Below are 23,147 nucleotides of genomic sequence, written 5' to 3' on the forward strand. Positions count from 1 at the left end.
CGTTTAAAGTAATGTATTCATCTGGTTTTAGCCAGGTTTCTGTCCAACAAAGCACATCTAGTTTATGGTCAGTTGACAAAAAGTGCTTTTGTAGAAAGGGATCTAATATTCAATAAGCCAAGCTTTATCATTTGTTTATCTGTATTATATCCTTTTTTTGTTTGTAGAACATCTATTAAATTGTTACTCTTACTTTGGTTTGGATGTTTTCTGTATTTTCTAGTTTGGGGAACAGACACAGTCTCTATAGTGTGATATCTAGGTGAAAGAGTCTCTATGTGCTGAGAATTAACTGACTCCTGTGACGTAAGGCAGCTAGCAGACGACCGGTTTAATATAGGGATTAAATATTGGGATTTTTGCAGTTCAACTAATTCAGGTTGTTCATCAATGAAAGATTAAACAGTGCATCAAACACATGTCAGCAAAATATATCGAATGCAGTTATCGGTGTAAATAATACAACAAAAAGAACAAAAGTTTTATGGAAGGGCTGAAAATGAAGGTTAATACTGTTAGGACTCTTAGTAAAGTTCCCAGTCGTCCTCATCTAATGACACTATGGAGTATTAATTGTATGTATTGACTGTTGTAGATTGTTTATAATAATGGATAAAACTGGCAAAGGTGATTCTAAGGCGTGCAGCAGTTGGCACATGATGCTAAATCATGGGACTTTGTTTCACGCTTCCTAATAAAGAATCTGCAAACTGATCAGACCAGAGATCAGTTTTTTCAGATGTATGACTTTTTTATGCTTACTGACATCATCCTAATAAGCTTCTCTCCAGCGTTTAGCCAAGTTACAAATGCCATGCAATTTACAACAACCAGAAACTAAATACTACACTATCTATCTATATAAAAAGATGAACTATTAACCACTGCTTTCCACAAAGAAAATGTTACGTGAGCACGTTTGGTGGAACTTGTGACACTTTTCCTGTGATTGTCCCCTCTCACCATGGGCCCCTGGGTGCGCGCTTGGCCTGTGATTGGATTCCACATCAGAGCGGCTCTGCGATTGGTCTGTTTTGGCTCCACATCATAGCAGCGCTGTGATTGGTCTGTCCTAACTTCAGATGAATGGGGTGACTTCATTTCGCGAAAAGCTTAACATGGAGCGCCAGAAAGCGCGCTTTACTTATAACGTCATAATAATGAAAGTCAAAACAGATACGTTGAAGTTCTAAATCCATTTGAAGCCAAACAGTCGATCATAACGACATCTCAACATTTGAATATATCACCAGTTTAAAAAGTGTATCCCTCTATCCACGGCTCTGGTGTTTTAACGCGTTATAAACGTTCCAAACGTTCTTTTGTTCTCGGACTGGAACGCATGTGGATGTTTGAATCTGCGCGGCAGTGAAAGTGCAGTGTGCTCTCCTCGCCTTCGCCCTAGAGCGGCAGTATAAAGAGAGTTATTGGAGCACGGCCACTCATTAACACTCATTAGTTCACGAGCTTTTCCCACTGACGACAGGACCGAGCACTGAACAAAACATCCGTCTGAAGACTAAAGGTAAGAGATGCTGCGCATCATATGACTTTATGAGAGATTAGCTTTATGATTATGTCACCCGAAGCCGCTCTTTATTTGTTCTGATGAAGAAGTCTTCACAAAACGTTTCCTAATCGTCTTAAAGTGTGTTGTTGCAGTGTGTGCTTTAAAGGCAACACGATCCTATCGAGTAACGTGCAAATCAATGACGGCATCAATCTAATTTTCACTTCATTTTATGTTCAGCAGCGCTTGTATTTATTTAAGTTTTTATTACTTATTGTTATGCATTTAGACTAAACTGAGGTTGTTTCTAAATTAGTGTTGTTTCTGACTAGGCTATTATTACATCTCCAATCATGCACAAATTATGAGTTAATGAATACATGGTAATCTCATTTTAGTTTGCCATGGGATGTAGCCTATAATTGTCACACTGTATATGATATTTAGATGAAAACCTGTCGAGAGCATGTCACATTTCACCCCCAAAACAAAGAAAAATAAGCCTATTTATTGGATATTAGGCTAGTAGGCTACTATTATTGACAATGAAGTATATCTCCTCTTTCTCACATGATTCCTTTCCACTAACTATGTGTGTGTGTGTATATATATATATATATATATATATATATATATGATATACAAGTTCATCCGTACTCACACATGCATTTACCCTTCTCCATATATATATATATATATATATATATATATATATATATATATATGTATGCATGTATCTCTCTCCCTCTCAATTCAGTTCAGAAAGCTTTATTGGCATGACAAAAACATACATTTTGTATTGCCAAAGCATTAAAAACAACATAGAAAGTGATTTAGAATATCTGAACATTTAGTAAAGCTTAGAGAAAATAATAGTAATAATGAAACTAAATAAAAAAAGGCAATATTATGTAAACACATGGCTATATATATATATATATATATATATATGTGTGTGTGTGTGTGTGTGTTTATTGGCTGTTTGTTTCTCTCTAGCTCTCTCTCTCTCTCTCTTTCTCTCTCAATTCAATTAAATTCAAATAAGTTTTGAGCTTTATTGGCATGACCTGCACAGTATTGCCAAAGCATTGTCCATTACATGGATAAGGAACAAACAAGAATAGATCTGTAAAATAATTACGTAAATATGTACATGTATACTTTCTTTTTTTGAATTTATTAAAAAAAAAATTCCCACAAACAAGAAAAATATTTAAGACATTGTTTAAAAAAAACGTCTTTGTACAACATGTAAGAAATGATCTTGCTTCAGTTTTGTCCACTGGCTGATAGTTTTAGTTTGTGGCAGGCTGATACATATCTTGCTGCTGTTGTGATCATTTGGGAATTTTCTCCTAAAATGTGACTTAATTTTTCTGCATTTGCTAATGCGATAAAATTTGGTTTAATTTGTTGGAATTTGGGGAAATATGCAGCTCTGATGTTCTCTCTCTCCGCGTTCGCTTCACTTTTGTCGAGCCCGACGCCTCATAATAATCACACAATCCCTGCGTCCCAATGTGCATACTACCCACCCTATCTGCCCTAAATAGTATTGAAAATGACTAATATCACATAGAATTTAGGATGGATAGTGTGCAGGCAATGATAGATAGATTACCAGTGAATGATAGATACCTTCCGCGCTGCAATGACAGCAAGAATTTGGGGTCAAACCTTATCAAACGATTAATTTGCGTTAAAACAATATTAACGCGTTAAGATTTTTAGATTAATCGCATGCGTTAACACGTTAACATTGACACCCCTAACATATACATGTTATTTTTATTTGTAAGTGTGTCTAAGCCATTATACACATTTTTATCAGGAGCTCTTGTATCATTCGTAGAAAACCTTTGGCTTGAAAGTACACGTTTGCATATCTGATGACAACAGCAGTGACACTTGACAGGCTGCTTTAATAAACACCTCCAGCATAAGGCCTCCTCGAGACTGCTTGGGTGTGTGGAGAAACAATGTAGTCCTGCTAAAAAAAGAAGGTTTTCTGGATTATAAGCACGATGTCTTGACCTTTACTGAGCTTCAAACAGGCAATCAAGAGAATTGAACCTGATGGATAGTAGTCCTTGCTGTAGGCGGCCATATTTATTGCTGTAATTAATAAGTGTTCCATCAAGGATTTATTAGGTTAACTTCTATTGCCCTTTTTAAACAATTTGATTATGTTCTAGGACTTGCACAGCAGGCTGAATGTATATTTGCTCTGACTCCTGTGTAAACAGCTGAAGTAATCTTCATATGACTTCTCTCGAAGGTTGGAGATGGAGGCCTTTAATCAGAGAGTTAACACTTATATTGACTCTTGGATGGGACCCAGGGGTAAGACCAATACTTTTTTTTAATTCTTTAAAAAGTTTTTAGTCTTTAATTGTCTTTCTTGCTGCCTTAGCTAAACTTTTCTTTGTGTTGTGTTCCTATATGGCAAACTTTTGAATAAACTTTACAGGTTTTCTCACTTTATTTCCATAGCTAAAGCACTATTATTACTGCATGCTGATGATTTGAATCTGTCACATCATGTGTCATGCAGCCACGCAATCTCTCAGTCTGGCAAACTTTGACAAATCCAATGATTATTTGGCCCTTAAAGTGCTCATTGTATCAACCCAGTCTCTTGGAAACATGGTTTCCAGGCTCAGTAAAAAATAACATTAATAAAGTTTCTGATCAGATTGGAAGCAATTGCAATTTCAGCCTGCACTGAGAGTAGGCAAAGCAGCATTATAGAAAATAAAGAAAAAAAATTCTAGCTTAAATTTCTGATTGGAATGAGGCACATTTAAAACCATTTTTAACCCTTTGATGCACATGCTATAAAAACCTATTCTAATGCACAACATGGGTCTAAAATGACCCGTATTGATTTCTTATGTTATTTCATGCTTCGCTAGGCATTTTTTTTTTTAATCAGTTTATTTCAGCATTTAATATTCCCTGATCTATAAATTCCATGAATATTCAAAATTTCTTTTTACAATGACCACAAATTAATATTTAGTTTTTTCCTGTGTTTTGTTACTACATCAAGTTTACACGCATGGGTCAAAAATGACCCATCTATGCAAGCATGAAAAAACTAAAGAATAAAGACATTTTGTTAAAATAATTATTTTAGCAGTTATTTAGACCAACACATTTAACACTTTAAATGTTTATTTGCCATTTTGTCACACATAACTTATGCATATAACTGATAATACTGAAATTGAACTGTTTGTGGTGTAACTGTAGTGAATTGTAGTTAATGTGACCGAATAGATGAAAATAAAACTAACATAATAAAATCACACAGCTACAGCGCCAACTCAAGTCAAGTCAGCTTTATTTATATAGCGCTTTTAACAATACAGATTGTGTCAAAGCACTGAACTGTATCAAATTGGTTGATAGAGTGTCAGTAATGTATAATAATAAGATTAAACACTCAATTTTCAGTTAAAGGCATTTCATTATTGAGTTCAGAGATGTCATTGTCTAGCTCAGTTTAGTTTAAATAGTATCTGTGAAATCAAATTGACGATAATCACTAGAAATTAAGTGTCCCCAACTAAGCAAGCCAGAGGCAGCAAGGAACCAAAACTCCATCGGTGACAGAATGGAGAATAAACCTTGGGAGAAACCAAGCTCAGTCGGGGGGCCAGTTCTTGTCTTGCAGGATATTATTATCTCAGTGCTTACATGCCTCACAAATGACAACTACAGGTTTGTGCTCCTTGCAAACAGGCCTGACACTGAACACCAGCTGCTGACTTGTCTGTCTTTGGCAGCTGGGCAGATCCTGGACCGCTTCCTCTTCGATTAACCCTTCTGTCTGATGTATACTTGTGGCCGGGTGGTGACGGTGTTTTGTTTTTTTATCCCACGTCTTCCCATTGCCTCTGTAATATGGTTTTGAAGGTGGGACCTGCCCTCCAAGCACCTCTTCATATGTGGCATGAAAAGCTTTTTGACCAGCTCCTTGATGAATAGCCATCATGCATTGGTCACACCAGCTGTATAATCAGGATGTTGTGAAGTTGGTGTAGGCCAAGGATGGTCCGCATCAGTCCTGCAGAGTTTTGCTTCAACCTTTATAAAAACTCACCTGCCTCTAGCTTTCCAGTAACCCTTATACCTTGATTAGCTTGTTCAGGTGTGTTTGATTAGGGTTGGGGCCTAATTGATTGAGGGTGGTAACATCCAGCACATTGTACCACAGAACCATGGGCGTTCTCCACTTACATGAGTAGGTGCAAACCTTTTTTACTCAATCTATTGGACTGGGTCTGAGTTTCCTCTTCAGAGAACTCATCAGACAAGTCTTCATTGTCATCACAGAGTCTTCTTCATCTAGGAGAGCTGGATTTACACCCACAACTCCAGATTGACCCTGTGGCACATAGTCTAGGTCAGTGGCTGGCAACAGGCGGCCCGCCAGCAATAATATCTGGCCCGCGCCCATAGCCAGATTATTTGAATAGAACTGTGATATTTCAAACCTACTGAAGTACTTAAGACGCGGAGCGGTGTTTCTGATGTCAGCGAGTGAGTAGTGGAGTGGCACATACTCTGATCGGACACCGCCACACAAATGTGGCTTTTTGTTAATGACTGTTTCTTGATTTTACACAGAGTAACAGCTCACTATCAGTTACAAAATACCCTGTAACAGTCAGTCACAGGCAATTCTAGGTGCATTTTTCATCAATTAATATCTTAAATTATCCTTTGACCATGTTCTGGCCCACCATCTAGTGGCGGACATTTTTTTTGGCCCGATGCCAAACTTACTTGCCGACCCCTGGTCTAGGTCATCAGCATCAGATATTTCTGACTCTGAATCAGGACTAAGAATTGTCTGATCTTCCTCATCATGCAGCATCTCTACAAACATTTCAGCCGTTAATCTAGAATGTCTGGGATCAGCCATACTAACTCTCTAGATAAAGAGTGCACAACAAGCAGTTGATCATGTATATACTGACTATATATTGTTGCTGTCAGACAGAAACCTTGTATGTCCAAAACCATTACTTTTCAGAAACACTGACAGACATAAAGAGTGACCAATAGCACTGATTTATGACAAAATGATGAAATATGGAGATACGAGGTTTCTGCCTGACATCAATGATATATGCTTGTATATACATGCATTATATTATTTTGACTATTATTTTGTTGACCTAGCTAACATTAGTTAGCTAAAATGGAATATGTCAACAACAAGCTAGTTAATAGTATTGGACATTTAAAGGTCAAGGTAACCTTAGCCTAACATTCAAATATTATCTTCCACAGTATATCAAATATATTCTGTGGTAATAAATAAGACTAAATGCATCAATTATACAAAAGCAAACATATTGAGTTGTGAAATGTGGGGCAGGTGAATAGTTTTCTGCAATAAATATGTTCCTACTTGCAAATAATCAAAGGTTTCTTTATGGGTCATTTTTGACCCATGTGTGTAAAATTGATGTAGAAATACAAAAATGTTTTTTTTTATAAAGAGGAAAAATAAACATAATGATTTGTGTAAATCAAAAGCAAAATATTTAATGAATACCTGGAATGATAAATAATAAAATGCATTTCTTTTAAAGATTCGGCAAAGAAACACTCCATGACTGAATTAACATAGGAAATGAATAGGGGTCATTTTAGACCCATGTTGTGCTTTAGAAGGGTAGTGACACAAAAATGATTTTTATTCAAAAAGTAAGAAATAAAAAAATAAAATAAGAATATGTGATGATCAAAAACAAATTAATTGAGGAATTCCTGGAATTCTGAATGATGAAATTTCTTGCAAAGATATAGAAAAAATAAACTCAGTCACACTTTAGGCCCATGTAGTGCATCCAAGGGTTAATGCAGAGGAACACCTGTGACTATTTATTGAACATCCTGTAGCAATAGCGTATGCATGAGGATGGTTGTGCTCTATCGATTGCAGATCCTCGGGTTAGAGGATGGCTTCTACTGGACAACTACATCCCCACCTTCGCCTTCACTGTCATGTACCTGCTGATTGTGTGGATGGGACCAAAGTACATGAAGAATAGACAGCCATACTCCTGCAGAGCACTGCTAGTGCCCTATAACCTCGGCCTGACGCTTCTGTCTCTCTACATGTTCTATGAGGTGGGCTTGTCATAAAAAATCATTATCATTAGAAATCAAAGGTGATCAACTGTGAGAACATACTCAGAATTCAAATTTCCTGACCTAGTCCAAAAAGAGCATTTATTAAAACTTGACCGTCCATGTATACATGTCGGTGAAAACGATTGAGTGATCAGAAATTTGCCAGTCATTGTGAGGTATTATTATTCCTGAACACCAGAAAACCTTACAAGAAGGGTGAACTGACACATTTCTGACGGCATACAGCTGTGATTTTGCATAGATTTCCATGCAGCAGTAAAAAAGGACTTGTTTAATTCTAAAGGTCAGAAGGAGGCTGCAATTTTTGGAACAAAAATATAGTATTAATTCTGAACTAAAATCAAGTACACTCACTTATTTTGTTTTCTCTAGTTCCCAAAGCATTTCTTATTTTCATTTTGTTTAACTTTATGTACTAAAATATTTCAAACTAAAAGTGACATAAAATTAATAAACTATTTAGACATATTAAAAAAAAAAAAAAAACCCACCAGACATTAAAGCTGCAGTCTGTAACTTTTGGCGCTCTAGCAGTTAATAAACAGAACTGTATGCGGCTTGTGAAGAACATTGTAGACAGAGCTACTTCTCTCCGTTTATGTCAATGACGAATCATTACAGTACCTATCTGAACCGGTCTAAAGTAGTTTGAATATAAAGGACAACCCTTACCAAAAAGTAGTATACTTCAAATTTATTTTATTAATGCTTAAGTAAAGTTCAAGTATATTTGAAAGTATACTTTATCTAGTAAGTATACAAATATCAGTGTACTAGTAGTATACTTGTAAATGTACTCTTTCAATACTCCTTGGGACTAAATTGGCCCACTTTCTAGTATATAAATGTATACTTTAAGTATAACAGTAGTAAATGAGTACACAACTAGTTTAGATCAATGTTTTTGGCTTGTACTGCAATTATACTAAAAGTGAACTTGAAGGTATACTGAAATACTTGCAGCATTTTTAGTACACTTTGGGAAAGGGAAGTGGTGTGTGGCCAAGTATGGTGACCCATACTCTGAATTTGTACTCATGTGCATTTAACTCATCCAAGTGTACACACAGTAGTGAACATACACCCGGAGCAGTGGGCAGCCAATGCTGCGGCGCCCGGGGAGCAGTTGGGGGTTCGGTGCCTTGCTCAAGGGTCTCACCTCAGTCGTGGTCTTGAGGGTGGAGAGAGTGTTGGTTATTCACTCCCCCCACCTACAATCCCTGCCGGATCTGAGACTCAAACCCATGACCTTCAGGTTACAAGTCCAACTCTCTATCCATTAGGCCACGACTGCTTTCTAACGCTGCTTTCTAAAATGTGTTTGTCGCCCTTCTATTTTGGAGTGTTTACAAATGCCTTTCAGATGCATTTCAGAATTTTCTTTGATTTTACGTTGTGATAGATGTAACACAATCTAGAGCAGGGGTCTTGGAGCAGCGATCAGGGTCTTCAGAGTTACTTGATAATCACAGGCAGGAAGTGTGCAGGAGTCTGCAGGAAGTATAACTCTCCAGGAGCTCTCCTCTGATCTACATATTTCAATGGGACTGGGACCTTTGAAACTGGTATTGAAATGGCGTGCGTTTGATACTGATGGTTTGACTTTTTGGAAACTTAGCAGGACAAACCGATTGATGAGTCACAGTCCATGTGCACCTTGAAGTTCAGAGTCCTTTCTTGCCTAATTTGCACTATCTGCATTGCAAAACAGACTCGATGCCTGGCTTTCCAAATATAATTAACGCTAAATTCAGGATAAGCTCACAGATATGTTAGCTACAAGTTCAGTTGCCTCAAACCTGATTTATGGCAGTCTCATTAGAGCAAGAAACCTCTAGGCTACAAATGTCCATCTCTTCTCTCTTAAAGGGAAAGTCCAGCCAAAAAGGAAAATTCTGTAATCATTTGCTCACCCTCGTCAGTTCAAACGCATCCGACCTTTGTTCATCTTTAAAACGCAAATAAATACACAGACATTTCTAAGTAAACACCAAACTGTGACAAGATGCTCCAAAAGTTCATAAAGACATTGTGAAAGAAATCCTTATGAATCAAGCAGTTGAAGAGACACAATCACTTACACAATGAATAGATTTATTTTAGGCTTTTGTTCACAATAAACACACATTGTCATGCCAAGCCCACATGTTCTTGCTTGATATGGAAGTCATTTGGTAGAAAATGGACAGAATTTAAATTTTTGGGTGAACTGTGCCTTTAAAGTTATTGTCCTCGTTATATAGAAGATTAATGTTTCTCCAGTTGTAGGCAATCACTGGTGATTTGGTTTTAGAATCAAGTTCAATTCATCAATATTTGACGTGTTAACATTTCAATTATACAATAAAGTAAGTGAATATTATGTAAGTTCATAATGAACGAACATGAACTAACAATAAATACTAATGTTTCATCATCAACAAATGCTTAAAGATGTAGTTCATGACGCTTAAAGCATTAACTATCTATTTTCCAAACCTCCTGTCCTACTGTTTGTAGGGTCGTGGGATGCTGGAGCAGTCTGTGAGTTATTTCGTTTAAAGAGAAATTAGCCGAGTTAGAGAGAGGCAGTGGTGCATGCTGCATATTGAGATAAAATGATATTTACATTGTACTTTTTGTTCATGTAAACTGATCTTCAAGCTCCTCAAGAATTAGTACTAATTCCATTAATGTGTTTCATATTGGGAGGAACGGTTAAAGCAGTGTGGTGGAGAATGAGGATTCATTCTGTTGTCTTTGTCTCTGCAGCTGGTAATGTCAGTGTATCAAGGCGGATACAACTTCTTCTGCCAGGACACCCACAGTGGAGGAGAGGCCGACAACAGGGTAACGCAACAAACTGAGTTTTACATTTTGTGAGATGGAGAAATGTAAGCTTCAGCTTTACTCTTACTAAAGACACAATATTCCCTATGGGTGAAAGGCGCGAGAGTGCTGTTAAACTGGCTGCTCTGTTTCACACGTTAGGTGGAAAATTCAGACATAGGTTTTCCTGAATAGCTCTTGGCAGCGCAGTCACCTCATGATCCACTGCATAGAGCTGTGAAGCTTTATTTCAAGATTTAAATTGCATCCTCTGTGGGTACCCTATCATATTAGAAAAGTAAGCATTATACCAAAATAATATACTTCAAATTATTCTCTGTCTGTCTGTCTGTCTGTCTGTCTGTCTGTCTGTCTGTCTGTCTGTCTGTCTGTCTGTCTGTCTGTCTGTCTGTCTCTGTCTGTCTGTCTCTGTCTGTCTGTCTGTCTATTAGTATATTATGTAACTATATTATGTAAATCTACTATATATTTACTAAATATTTATATTTACATATATAAAGTAAATATATAATGTAAAATAAAAGTTTTTGTTTACATTGTGTGTGTACTGTGTATATTTATTATGTATATATAAATACACACACATACATGTTTCATTTATATATGAAATATATTTATATGAATTTAAATATACATGTACATATATGCTGTATGTGTGTCTATATATGCATAATAAATATGCACAGTACATACACATTATGTAAACAACTTTTATTTTGGATGTGATTAATTGTGATTAATCATTTGACAGCACTATATATATATATATATATATATATATATATATATATATATATATATACACACACACACACACACACACACACACACACACACACACTAAGATTTGAAGAATACTACAATTGCATATTCAATACACTGAAGTTAATTTCTTTTTCACAAGGATATTTCATGATGTTATGCTGTAATGCATAGCTTTATACGTGTTCGCAGTCTATGGATAGAGACCAAAACATAAGTGGACTGAGAATCATTGCAGCCCTAATGATTTCATGACTTTTCATGGAACTGATGTTGCATGTTTGTGATGTCCTTGGTGAAATGACATCTTGTGTATTTTTCTCTTTTAATCTCTCCTCAGATGATTAATGTACTTTGGTGGTATTACTTCTCCAAACTCATTGAGTTTATGGACACTTTCTTCTTCATTCTGAGGAAGAACTACCACCAGATCACCTTCCTGCACGTCTACCATCACTTCACCATGCTCAACATCTGGTGGTTCGTCATGAACTGGGTGCCGTGTGGCCACTGTAAGTTCCTCGCAGAGGTTTCGCAGGCAAAGGCTTCTGAAGGAGCTTATGGTGCATTTATATGCTGAATTATTCAGATGCATAAGAACAAAGCAAACAGAACAGGGTAAAAATGCTTGTCCAGGTGGTCTTTAAATATCACGCTGCATTATGCAAACAGTTATTTAAAGGAGTTGTTCAGTTTATCTCTGGCTTTAACAGATCCATTTACTTCTTAGAATAGATTGTGGTTTCCGATTATTGATTGAGGTGCATAATGCTGACTATTTATGAAAATAAAAATCATAATACATCTGTGAGATTGTACATTTTAAAATATATGAAATCATAGGGAACCTAAGTGGACTAATACTGATATTACTGCTCTTTCCATCAGCCTACTTTGGCGCCACGTTTAACAGCTTCATCCATGTGCTGATGTACTCGTACTACGGCCTCTCTGCTGTCCCAGCCATGAGGCCGTATCTGTGGTGGAAAAAGTACATCACTCAAGGGCAGCTGGCAAGTACACGCTTTCACTCCAAACCTCTATAAGGACACAGTGTTTTGTTGTAATGAAATGTGTTCACTGCTATTTTCATTGAAAAAAAATAGGCTAAAAAATAGAATACAAGTTTCAGTATGTTCATAAGAGTCAACTGTCTTACTCATGGGTAATTTTCCAATTAGGGGAGATTTTCTGTTCCTCTAGTATGCTTTCTTAGTATGTTTTCCAAGACAATATTAAATACACTTCCAAAAGTGTTGCAACAGTGATGGAATACAATTTGTTTTAACACATGAATTATGTTTCCATCTTTGTTGCCACAGTTTTGGAAGTGCCTTTTTTCTGTTTTAAAGAAGGGGGTGTCCCAATACTTTTGTCCATATAGTGTATGTACAAGACACTGGTGAGTTTTTGGCTCAAGGTCTGCATTTAAAGTCACACCAGAGGAGTTCAGCTGGGATTCTGCAGAGTTCTTCCACACTGACTGAATCAATCATGTCTTTCTGATCCGTGTCTTATACACAGAGGCACTGTCATGTTAGAATAGAAAAGGGTCCTGTCTAAACTGTTGCTATAAAATTAAAGCACACAATTCCCTAGAATATCATTATATGCTTTAACAGTAGTAGTAAAGTCAAACCTGTTCATTAGAAGGGGTGTCCCAATACTTTTGTCCACATAGTGTATATTCTAATGGTTACATCAGCCAGAATTTAGACTTTTAAATTCAAAAGTCAGTTGACCACAAGCAAACATGTATGAACTCATAGGAATCACTCATATTCAAGACTGATCATTGGCTGATGGCGGTTTCCTCTTGTAGGTCCAGTTTGTCCTGACCATGTTCCAGACGTCTTGTGCTGTGGTTTGGCCATGTGGTTTCCCAATGGGCTGGCTGTATTTCCAGATCACTTATATGATCACTCTTATCTTACTCTTCACAAACTTCTACATAAAGGTAAACGAGCATCAAGAATGTTATTGTACCAAAGTACGGCTTGAAAAATTGCTCAATGTTCCCGTTCTTTGCTCCACAGACCTATAAGAGACACGCGGGATCTCGGAAGACCGATTACTCGAACGGATCAGTAAACAGTCACACTAATGGGGTGACATCCGATGAGAAGGTTAAATACAGGAAACCGCGCTCAGATTGACGACACTCGATGCACTTACAGTCCTGTTATTAACATCAGCGCAGTAGAGGAGCTTCATGTATGTCTATCCACTTACCACACTACAGCCACTTCACCTTTAAGAGACTCCTGACATTTTTGCACACTGCAACCTCGTGTTATTCATATTGAATCCAAAATTAAGAAAAGAGAGCTACAGTTAGGGTCCAAGTTTAGTGTACTTGTTGTTTTTCATATGACATTTTTCTTGAAATACAAAAATGGCTAACATTTATTACTGTACTAATTTGCACTGTTGCACACTAAGCTTGTTTGTAGACATAAAGAAGAATGTATTTGACAAGTATGCAGGAGAATGTCACACTTATGAGCTGAATTAAACACAGTAGGTGCTTATACAGTGTTTATTTATAGCACAGGCAGATAATCTTACAGTTAATAGAAGATCGAATGTAAAAGTCAAAATACCTTGAGAAATAGAGAAAATGGAAGCTATATACTTTTATAGTCTAATCGAGTGAGTTCACTGAATGTTGACAAAAGAAAACGGACTGTTTATTTTATGTTAACATGGATTTAGCATAATTTGTTGTAGCGCTGTAGCTGAATCTCATGAGAACATGTCCAGGTTATATTTCACCAACTTGGACCTTTTTTGTTGTATTTTTCATTACTCCCATTAGTTTTGTTTTTTTTCTTACAGTATTACATGAAAACTTTACTGTTCTACAGTATCACATTTGTAGATACTTTACAATTTAAATGATATATAATTGCTCTTTGAATTACGACAATGAGATTAAGGTTCTTTTCCACCCAAATGTGCTAAAATTTCATTAACAATGTTACAAGTTTAATAGTTGTAAACTCACTCACACTCACTCACTCACTCTCTCACACACACACACACACACCTTGTCAAGTGACATTAATTTTGCCCTTGTGCTTAAACAAACGGTTTCCTTAATCTAGCCTGCTGTTAAAGTGTAACTTCGGTGTGTTAAACCATTAAGCAAAGAACTACAGGAAGGCAATACTACTACTGTAACACTAAACATTACCAGTTCTTCATATAATAATCAAGCCATTCTCTCCGTTAGTATTCCATTTAGGATTAGTAATGATATCTTGCATTACTGTAATACCCCCCTGGTAAATGATACAATGCTGTTAATTAATTCATGCTTTGATTACAGAAATATAGACCTACCCATCCAATGTACAAGATACCATTTGCTAATAGCCAATATCACAGAATTACTACTGGAAGGATTAAAACAAGTAGGCCGTTAACATCAGACACAAAACCAATAAAGTGATTTTTATTTGGGAATAAATCATGTGTCAGTATTTATTTACTTGTAATTGTATATTGAGGTTTTAAATATTGAAAGGTTTTTCTTATTGGCTTTAACTGAATTCTATAATCGAGTTTACGCACATTTTGACCAACGAATTTCCAGGACGTTTGCAGCTAAGCAACTACAAACACTTATTCAGACTTATTTAAACTTCCCTAACCATGGCCATGACAAACTAGGACAAATAATATAATAACAAAGAAAAGGTTTATCAGTGGATTTGAAAGAGAATATTGTCATCGCTTTCTATTCTCTTGGATATTGTCACAGATCCAATTCCCCTTGAACTAAAACCCCTTCAGTCTCCAAACCTCTGAGCATGTTATAGCTGGATCATATCTGTCCCCTTTATCAGAGTCTAGACCTGATTTCTGAAGAGTGCTTGGTTCAAAGATGTTCAAACGGGGTCCAGCCGAGAAAGCATAAACTGAACTTGTTATAAAATCCATCTACAACACCCTTCCCTTATAATTAGGGAATAGAACAAAATATTCACTGTTATAATAACACTGTTGAGAAGAGAGGGGCTGAAATGGGGACAGCAGTCATACAGGAAACATTCTGATGAAACTGCAAAGACTAATATTTCTTCCTCTGATTTGAATTTGGGTATTATGCAACACAATTTACACACACGGAAAAGAAAAGAGAGCAAAACACAATATAGCTCATTTATTTGGGTGTTCCAGTTGTCAGTAGGCATAATTCCCTCACTGCAACCCACAAAAACAAAGAGAACACTCATCACAGTCGACTTGAAACTTCTTACAGACAATCTTATATATATATAGTGTATCTTTACGATATGAGTGAGACAGATCTTACACTACCGTGAAAACAAAACAATGCTTTGAGCTGCAGTTAAGACTAGGAATCTAAAAATGTCACACGTTACTGTGCATTCGTAAGAAAGAGCCTGGGGCTGGAAGCAGTAGGGAGAGCAGATGGAGGTGGAAGTGAGGCGTAAACCTTGAGGGGTCAAGGGTCGAGTGACTGCATGCATCGCTTGGGTCGTCCTACAGTGGACGCTCTGAAAAGGCTGTGTAGCTCTTCACTCGTGCAAAAAACAGCGGCGTGTACATTTTGTCTACATCAAATGCAGTGACAACTGTCTCTCCAGTCGATCTGTAGGGAAGAGAAGAAAAGTTTGGAAATGTACAAAAATCTCCCAGCGTGCTGAAGTCACACAAACCATCACTGCCTGCTGACTGCTCTGGATCAAGTTTAGTAATTTTCCAAGCAGTAATATTTTATTTTCTTCCAAATTCACTAAAACAGTGACAAAAAAAGATTTGATATATCCTAGAAATATGTCATAAGTTGGTTATATGATATATAACGTGCCCAAAAAACTTGAATTGTGAAAATGAATGTTCAAACAACAGATCCCATTCAATAAACCAAACAAATAATCCAAATCATTCTGGTGTAAAAAATGAGAAGAAACTTTAAAGAGTGCTATCTTCTCTGAGATGGACATATCCCAATTGCAGTCTCTTCGTTTGCTGGTCAAAAAACATCAACACGTATGTGTTTTTCTACGATTTTTGAGCAGTGACGGCAAATGCTTACTTTAAACTTTACACAACGAAAAAAATGAAATATATATATGGAAACTTTTGAACAGAATGAAGGTGTACATTTTTCTTATTTTGCCTAAATATCATTTTTTTATTTTTTTATTTAGTCCTGCCCTTCAGAAGCTACAGAAGATACTTACATGTATCTCAGAAGACAAAATATGTAAAATTTACCCTGATCTTCAAATTCAAAAAGTTTTGACCCCCGGTTCTTAATGCATGGTTTTCCTTCTGGAGCATCCGTGAATGTTTGAACCTTCTGTAATAGCTGCATATGAGTCCCTCAGTTGTCCTCAGTGTGAAAACATGGATCTCAAAACCATTGTCATTGTTGGAAAGGGTTCAAATACACACAAATGCTGGAAAACCAAAGAATTTGTGGGACCTGAAGGATTTTTCTGAAGAACAGCAGGCAGTTTAACTGTTCAGGACAAACAAGGGACTCATGAACAACTATCACTAAACAAAGATCCACAGCTGTGGTAACAACACAGCATCACACCACACTCTGTCCTGGAGGGCCGGTGTCCTGCAGAGTTTAGCTCCAACTTGCCTCAACACACCTGCCTTGAAGTTCCAAGTATACCAAGCAAGACCTTGATTAGCTGGTTTCAGGTGTGTTTGATTAGGGTTGGAGCTAAACTCTGCAGGACACCAGCCCTCCAGGAACAAGTTTGGTGACCACTGTGCTAATGCGGTCTCGATGATTGTGTGAACAGATGGCTGGTGGAATTTCATTGGCACTCATCAGATGTGTTGGAGAAGGCAGATTGGTGGGATACCTGTAGGTGATGTGGCAGGAATGGTGGATCCACACTAGCTTGTTGAAGCGCTGCCGCCCCCCTGAGGACAGCTGCAGTCCTACATGGAAGGCGCGCTCTGCTTCGGGAACTGGGTTCCGCCTGCAGAACCGGCTCCTTTGGTACTCTGCCACCTTCTGCTGAAAGATGACAACTGGTTTATTGCTAGTAAAACAGCAAAGAAATAGAACAGCGCTGTTAAAGGAAAGAGGCCATAAACTTGCACCGGCAAACCCACCTCTTCTTTTCTCTTGGAGACAACAACATAAACTTTGGTTTGATTGTCCGTATCCTGGGACAGCCGATAATGGCCAAACATGATGGAATCCACCCTGTGGAAATTGAAGATCATGAATGACTTAAAGATGGAACATGGCCTAGAAATGTGCTTTCAGCCAAGTTGAGTTCAGAGCAGGGTTTTTTTTTTTTTTATTCAGGCCCGTGACTCGTACCTGGAGTTGTGGCTGCGCAGTCTTGGGACGGTGACCAAAGGGTCCTCGGGTGTGGTCAACATCATCACCTGACCGTCAGGGAAGAAGCGCAAGTACCTAAAAGATTAGCTCTCGTCAAAGCCTGATAAACACTGAGCAAAACTGATTTTAATGAAGGACATTAAAGGGACACTCCTCCCAAAAATGCTCCTCATTTACTCCTTATGATGTTAAAAAAATATCAGAGAAATGTCTCACTGCCAAACAAATTCATATACTAATTTTGAAGTATTTATTTTAGATTTGTATTTTTTTTTATAGTGCAGTTATATATACTTTTTTACTCTATTCAATTTGGTCACTGAAAATGGGTTGGGACTCTTCATTTTGATTTCAAAGTGCAACAGATTCATGCATTTAATTTTAAAATCTAAACATTTTCATCTAGGGGGTGCATGACTCAGGACAATCCAGTCTAATAAAATCTTGTGGGAACCACGTGATGATGAGTAAATACTGACAGAAATGTATTTTTTGAGTGGAGTATCCTTTAAAGCCCAAAGCTCACCTGTAGTACTCCACCTGGTGCCAAGCCCTGTAGAAGCCATCAAGAGACTCTTCCCCCTGACGGATGTATGATGTTTTACTGATGTAAACACCTGCACAAACCACAGACCTTTAGTCAATACTGTACAAGCGGCACACGTTCAAGAAGACATACACAAACGCATGCGTTTACCATCAAAGCGTACACGTGGCCTTTCCAAAAACATCTCTCTCCAGGATGAAAATGGCAGCATTTTGGTGCAGCTCCGCCCCCACACCCTCAAACAGGCAGACCGCCAAATCTCAGGGTCCCTGAAACAAGACACCCACAAATACATTTTTAATGGAGAAAATCTGAGTGCTGTGCTTGAGCACAAATCGCTATAATGCTGGTTTACTCTGATGTTTGGTGAGTGTGTGGGCCCACCTCGCACAGATATAGAAACCCCTGCAAACCAGGGAAAGCTGCTCTAAGGCTCGAAGGTCCAGGTCACATGACACCACCCAGCGGAAGATATACATGAGCACCTCAAAGGGCAAAGCTGTGGACAAGAAAAAGGGACTTTCAGAGCAACGGGTAAACTCTAGAAATACACACAGATTAGCTCCAGTGTGAGAATTACCTGAGAAGTGCACCTGAGTCGTGTCGGTCTCAGGCTCACACAGCTTCATGGTGCCGTCCCCCAGCGTCAGCTGCTGCTGGAAGTACGTCAGCAGATCGTCTATCTCCCGATCGTTGCCATTGTCCTCCAAGCTAACGAGAGGCACGATCAAAAATTAACATCATCATGCAATCAAACTTCAAATGGCAAACAAACACACACACACACACACACACACACACACACACACACACAAAAGAAGAACTTCTAAAGTATTTTGCATGTAGAAAATAAAGCTTATTTTCAGGGTCATTAAGATTTTTTGCTTATTATTGATTCTACCAATTATTACTGAAAGAAACAAACAAACAAAAAACAAAGAAAAAAAATATATAAATACATTATATATATATATATATATATATATATATATATATATATATATGACCCTGGACCACAAACCCAGTCATAAGTGTCAATGTTTTGAAAATGAGATTTATGCATAACCTGAAAGCTGAATAAATAAGCTTGAATAAAAAAATCTAAATATTGAGAAAACCGTTTATTCGCATATTACTAATCAAAAATTATGTTTTGATATATTTACGGTAGGAAATGTACAAAATACCTTCATGGAACATGATCTTTACTTAATATCCTAATGATTTTTGGCATAAAAGAAAAATCAATCATGTTGACCCATACAATGTATTTTTGGCTATTGCTACAAATATATCTGTGCTACTTATGACCGATTTTGTGGTCCAGGATCACACGCACACATATATATATATATATATATATATATATATATATATATGCTTATTTAAATTGTTAAGAACTGTTTAATGTAATACAGTAATGATGAGAATCTTCGAAAATGATCAGAACTGTTCAAAACAACTAAGAAAGTGCATCATCTGGATACATTACAGTAATAAGAAAATGTGCTTGAAAACTGTCAAAGCTTAATTTTATTTATGCAAATTACAAACAAACATGAATATATGACCATAAATATTATGCAAAGTCACATACAAAGGGTCTATACAAAAATAGCATCTAACAGAATATTGAATATTTAAAGTTATAAAAATATTAATATTATTAAATATTTGTATGTTCTATTATTCCATTAAACTTCTATTATTATTATTTTAGAATGTTCATGAATTTTACAAGGCTAGTAAACATAATTTACAAATTTCCTAATGTACATCCAAGATCTCCATGAGTGTTTCCCCTAGGTTATCGGCTTTTTCTGGACTCCTTTTTAATGGTTAGATTAAATTGTATTAATCAGAAAGCATGTCTAGCTAATAAAAATAATGAAACTTGAACAATTTAACATCAATTTATTAAAAGTTTAACAAAAATGACATGTTTAGGGCCCTATGACATTTTTCCAACCTTATGTTTTGTTACCAAATTCTGTGTTTTGCATGTCTAATTATTTGAAAACATAAAAAAAGTTTGATTTATTCTGACAATAGCCCTATGAATTTTTTTCCTCAGAAATTCTGTTGTGTATTGCAATTTTTAAGGCATAAAACATTAATTGAATTTATCTTTTGAAAATTAAACATTTGATTTTTTGGAAAATAAAAGGGATTTAATATTACAATTAAAAACATTGAAGAAATATTGTATGATTATCCCTTAAAAACAAGTTTCTAATAATTTTAGTAGTAGCCTATTGCATACATTCTACTGAACAATAGTAATATTAGCTTTTTCTGCCGCAATGACTTCAAGGTAAACCAAACTTTTATTTTGATGGGTTGCCGTAAATACCTTTACATTTCTGTGTGTATATGATATGAGGATAGTTTTACTCAAATGAAACGGACAAATGCTCATGAAGTGACTCTTCTGGAGATGTTGTTCATGTATTTACGTCCTCATTAGTGAGACGGCAGACTTGCTTCAGTACAAGTAGTAAACAAAACCATTCATAACACAGAGACATGCAGAATTCATATTTAAATAGTCTTTTGCGGCTTAATATTTATAAATACGAGTGGGAGTGTGCTCACTTGTGTGTCGCGATACAGAGAGCGCGACTATGTGATGTAGACACCGAAATGACATGCCGTCGTGGAAATAAGATAAATAACATAAGGCTATTTAGTTTGTTTAATGGTAGGGGAAACACTGAGTTCATTCTGCAGCCCAGCACTTACTAGCTCCCACCACGGTCCGGATCAGGAGTTCTGCTGTAGTTGATCCTAAACTCAATGTCCGGTACCAGCTGCATAGCACTCTTATAGTACTTGATGGCTGCAATTTCAAAATGGGGAAATTTATACCTGCAGCCTTCGTGGAATCTATTGCATAAGTCTGATTGTCGAAACAAAAAGATTAAATAAAAACCTTCATAAACTGCTCCATTCTGTTCTTCCTCGACAGCCTTCAGGAACAGCTCTCGGGCCTAAGAGCACACATTCACAATCAGTGATGACCCAGGCTCAAGTGAAGGATGTAACATTACACATCAGCACTGTGACAGAGTTATTTTGGTCATGATCTCTTCTCATAGAGTATTCTCATAGTGTGCAGCGGCACCCACTATGAATATTCACGAGCGCACACCTTTTTCTCTTTAGCGATTTCCTGTCTCCTCTTCAGGTCAGCAGTTTTAGCGATGCTTCTCTTTCCACCTGAGCTGGGCTGAAGCTCAGACATCCACTTTGCTCGAAAAGCAGTGAGCTCCAACTGAAACATCAAAAATCAGCTACAGAACTCTATTGATAGATTCTGTTCATAAGAAATTCAGTATCCCCACACCTTCGGACCAATGAGCTTTCACAGATTTTCCAGTCATTCTTGATTACTGGAATTGTTTAACTCCACAATAAAATGTTTTTCAGGCATCCTCGTACCATCCACCAGATTTTCAAAGAGGAAAATAAAGGTAAAGGCTTGATTTGATCCATAATCAGTTGATTAAAGAGTAAAGTTCTTTACATAATAGAATTGAGCCTTACTACCCTTCAATAGTAAGAGGATATGGTGACATTATTCTCCTGTTTAACACTGAAAAGCTGCTTTGTCACAATCTGTATGGTATAATATGACTCGGTGGAATTGGCCATTAAGGAAAGTCCTTTCATTGGCAGAGCAAAACTAATTTTGATGAAAGATTATAAGATGTTTTCTTAGAAATGACATGCAACAATGAATTATGCACAACAACACCTGAAAGCTACTATAAGGAAATAGTTAGGAAAATACTTTTGTAGATACAGTGGAGCAGATGTTTATTGTCGTATCAGTTATCAATCCTCAGAATTCATAGCTTTAAACGATTATACTAAGAAAATGTCTTTGAGATTTGCAACAAGAACAAGAAAAAGCAGGGTGAGACTTGATTTTAGCCAACGAGAGTCAACTGGATTCGTTTCATAGCAGAACAGAGAGAGACGGTAAGATATTTGCGATGCCATCTGAAAAAGGAAGTCATTTCATAAAAGTAAATTATCATAATGACAAAACATGCTATCCTTTTGGGTACAGTAAAATGCATTACATAAAGAGGGTTACAACTTCCTTTCATGTCTTAATAAAACTAAATTGGGAGACCAGTTCACTAACTTGCAGATTAGAATCCTCTATATTTTCACCTTCCCCTTCTTCAACAGTGCCATCCTCAGTGTTTTGGTTGCTTTCAGCCTAAAAACAACACATATTCAGTCATTTCAAATGACATATTTGTATTTTAAGTAGGTGAAAATACATACAGAGAATTTAAAAAGAAGTGACGCAGATCTCATAAAAACTATAACTATATATAAAACTAAAACTGATATAAAAACTATATAATTAAAATCATGTTTGGTGTGGAAAATAAGAGCGACCAATCAGAGCTTGATCTGCATTTACTGTGTGACCAGGCCCAAAGCAACAGAAAACCATTGCACTACACTTTCAAAACACACACGATCGACTATCAAGTTAAACTCGTATCCAGTGCGTGTAAATACAGGCCCAGCTGTTGCGTGATTTGCAGAACAAACTTTGTAAACAACATGCATGCGCAACTGTTTCCTACATATACACGAGGAAATTATGCATATGTGTTATTATTACACGATAAACGTTCAAGGAATTATTTAAGACTGTTATTCGTTAAAAAAAAACAATTGGAGGTGTGTGACAGGACTAATACACGTCATGACTGCTAACATACTAATGTTAGCACCTGATTAGCAGCTTCGCTCATCTTAAAAACACAGCGTTTACTGACCATAACAGTTTATTTTGTGCGCTCTTTTAATGTCGCGTTTAAAGTCGTGCTTTCAGCGAGTATTTTACAGATCACGATCAGAGAAGCGGACGACGCAGCGGACAAATTTGCGAGCTCGCCATACGGCAGCCATCACGATGAGTGTGTGACGCTTGAGCTGCTGCTGCGACT

The 23,147-nt window shown here is 36.9% G+C and overlaps 2 protein-coding genes across 8 annotated transcripts; one reads left to right on the forward strand and one right to left on the reverse strand.

Annotated features, from left to right (window-relative positions):
- The first annotated feature begins 1,090 nt into the window (after positions 1-1,090).
- On the forward strand, positions 1,091-14,741 carry LOC306882079 (very long chain fatty acid elongase 5-like). Its single transcript, XM_079436532.1, has 8 exons — positions 1,091-1,525; positions 3,789-3,853; positions 7,473-7,660; positions 10,436-10,513; positions 11,616-11,787; positions 12,164-12,288; positions 13,098-13,232; positions 13,312-14,741. Exons 2-8 carry the CDS (start codon positions 3,796-3,798, stop codon positions 13,429-13,431), a joined length of 876 nt encoding a protein of 291 aa, XP_079292658.1. The 5' UTR covers positions 1,091-1,525; positions 3,789-3,795; the 3' UTR covers positions 13,432-14,741.
- Positions 14,742-15,428: 687 nt separating this feature from the next.
- On the reverse strand, positions 15,429-23,147 carry LOC306882076 (F-box only protein 9). 7 transcript variants are annotated; one of them, XR_013785209.1, is made up of 13 exons: positions 22,977-23,147; positions 22,354-22,402; positions 21,323-21,445; positions 21,104-21,161; positions 20,914-21,010; positions 18,752-18,882; positions 18,556-18,670; positions 18,322-18,440; positions 18,151-18,241; positions 17,604-17,699; positions 17,390-17,483; positions 17,134-17,305; positions 15,429-15,896 (listed from the first exon to the last, which is right to left on the reverse strand). XR_013785209.1 is itself a non-coding variant. In XM_079436529.1 (13 exons), exons 2-13 carry the CDS (start codon positions 22,375-22,377, stop codon positions 15,788-15,790), a joined length of 1,212 nt encoding a protein of 403 aa, XP_079292655.1. In that variant the 5' UTR covers positions 22,378-22,402; positions 22,977-23,147; the 3' UTR covers positions 15,429-15,787. The 7 variants fall into 7 exon arrangements, 5 of the variants coding, with proteins under 5 accessions (XP_079292655.1, XP_079292653.1, XP_079292652.1 ...); XR_013785210.1 differs by having other exon boundaries at positions 22,325-22,402; XM_079436529.1 differs by having other exon boundaries at positions 17,134-17,288.

Source organism: Barbus barbus, assembly GCF_936440315.1.
Source record: "Barbus barbus genome assembly, chromosome: 16".
Lineage (NCBI taxonomy): Eukaryota > Metazoa > Chordata > Actinopteri > Cypriniformes > Cyprinidae > Barbus > Barbus barbus.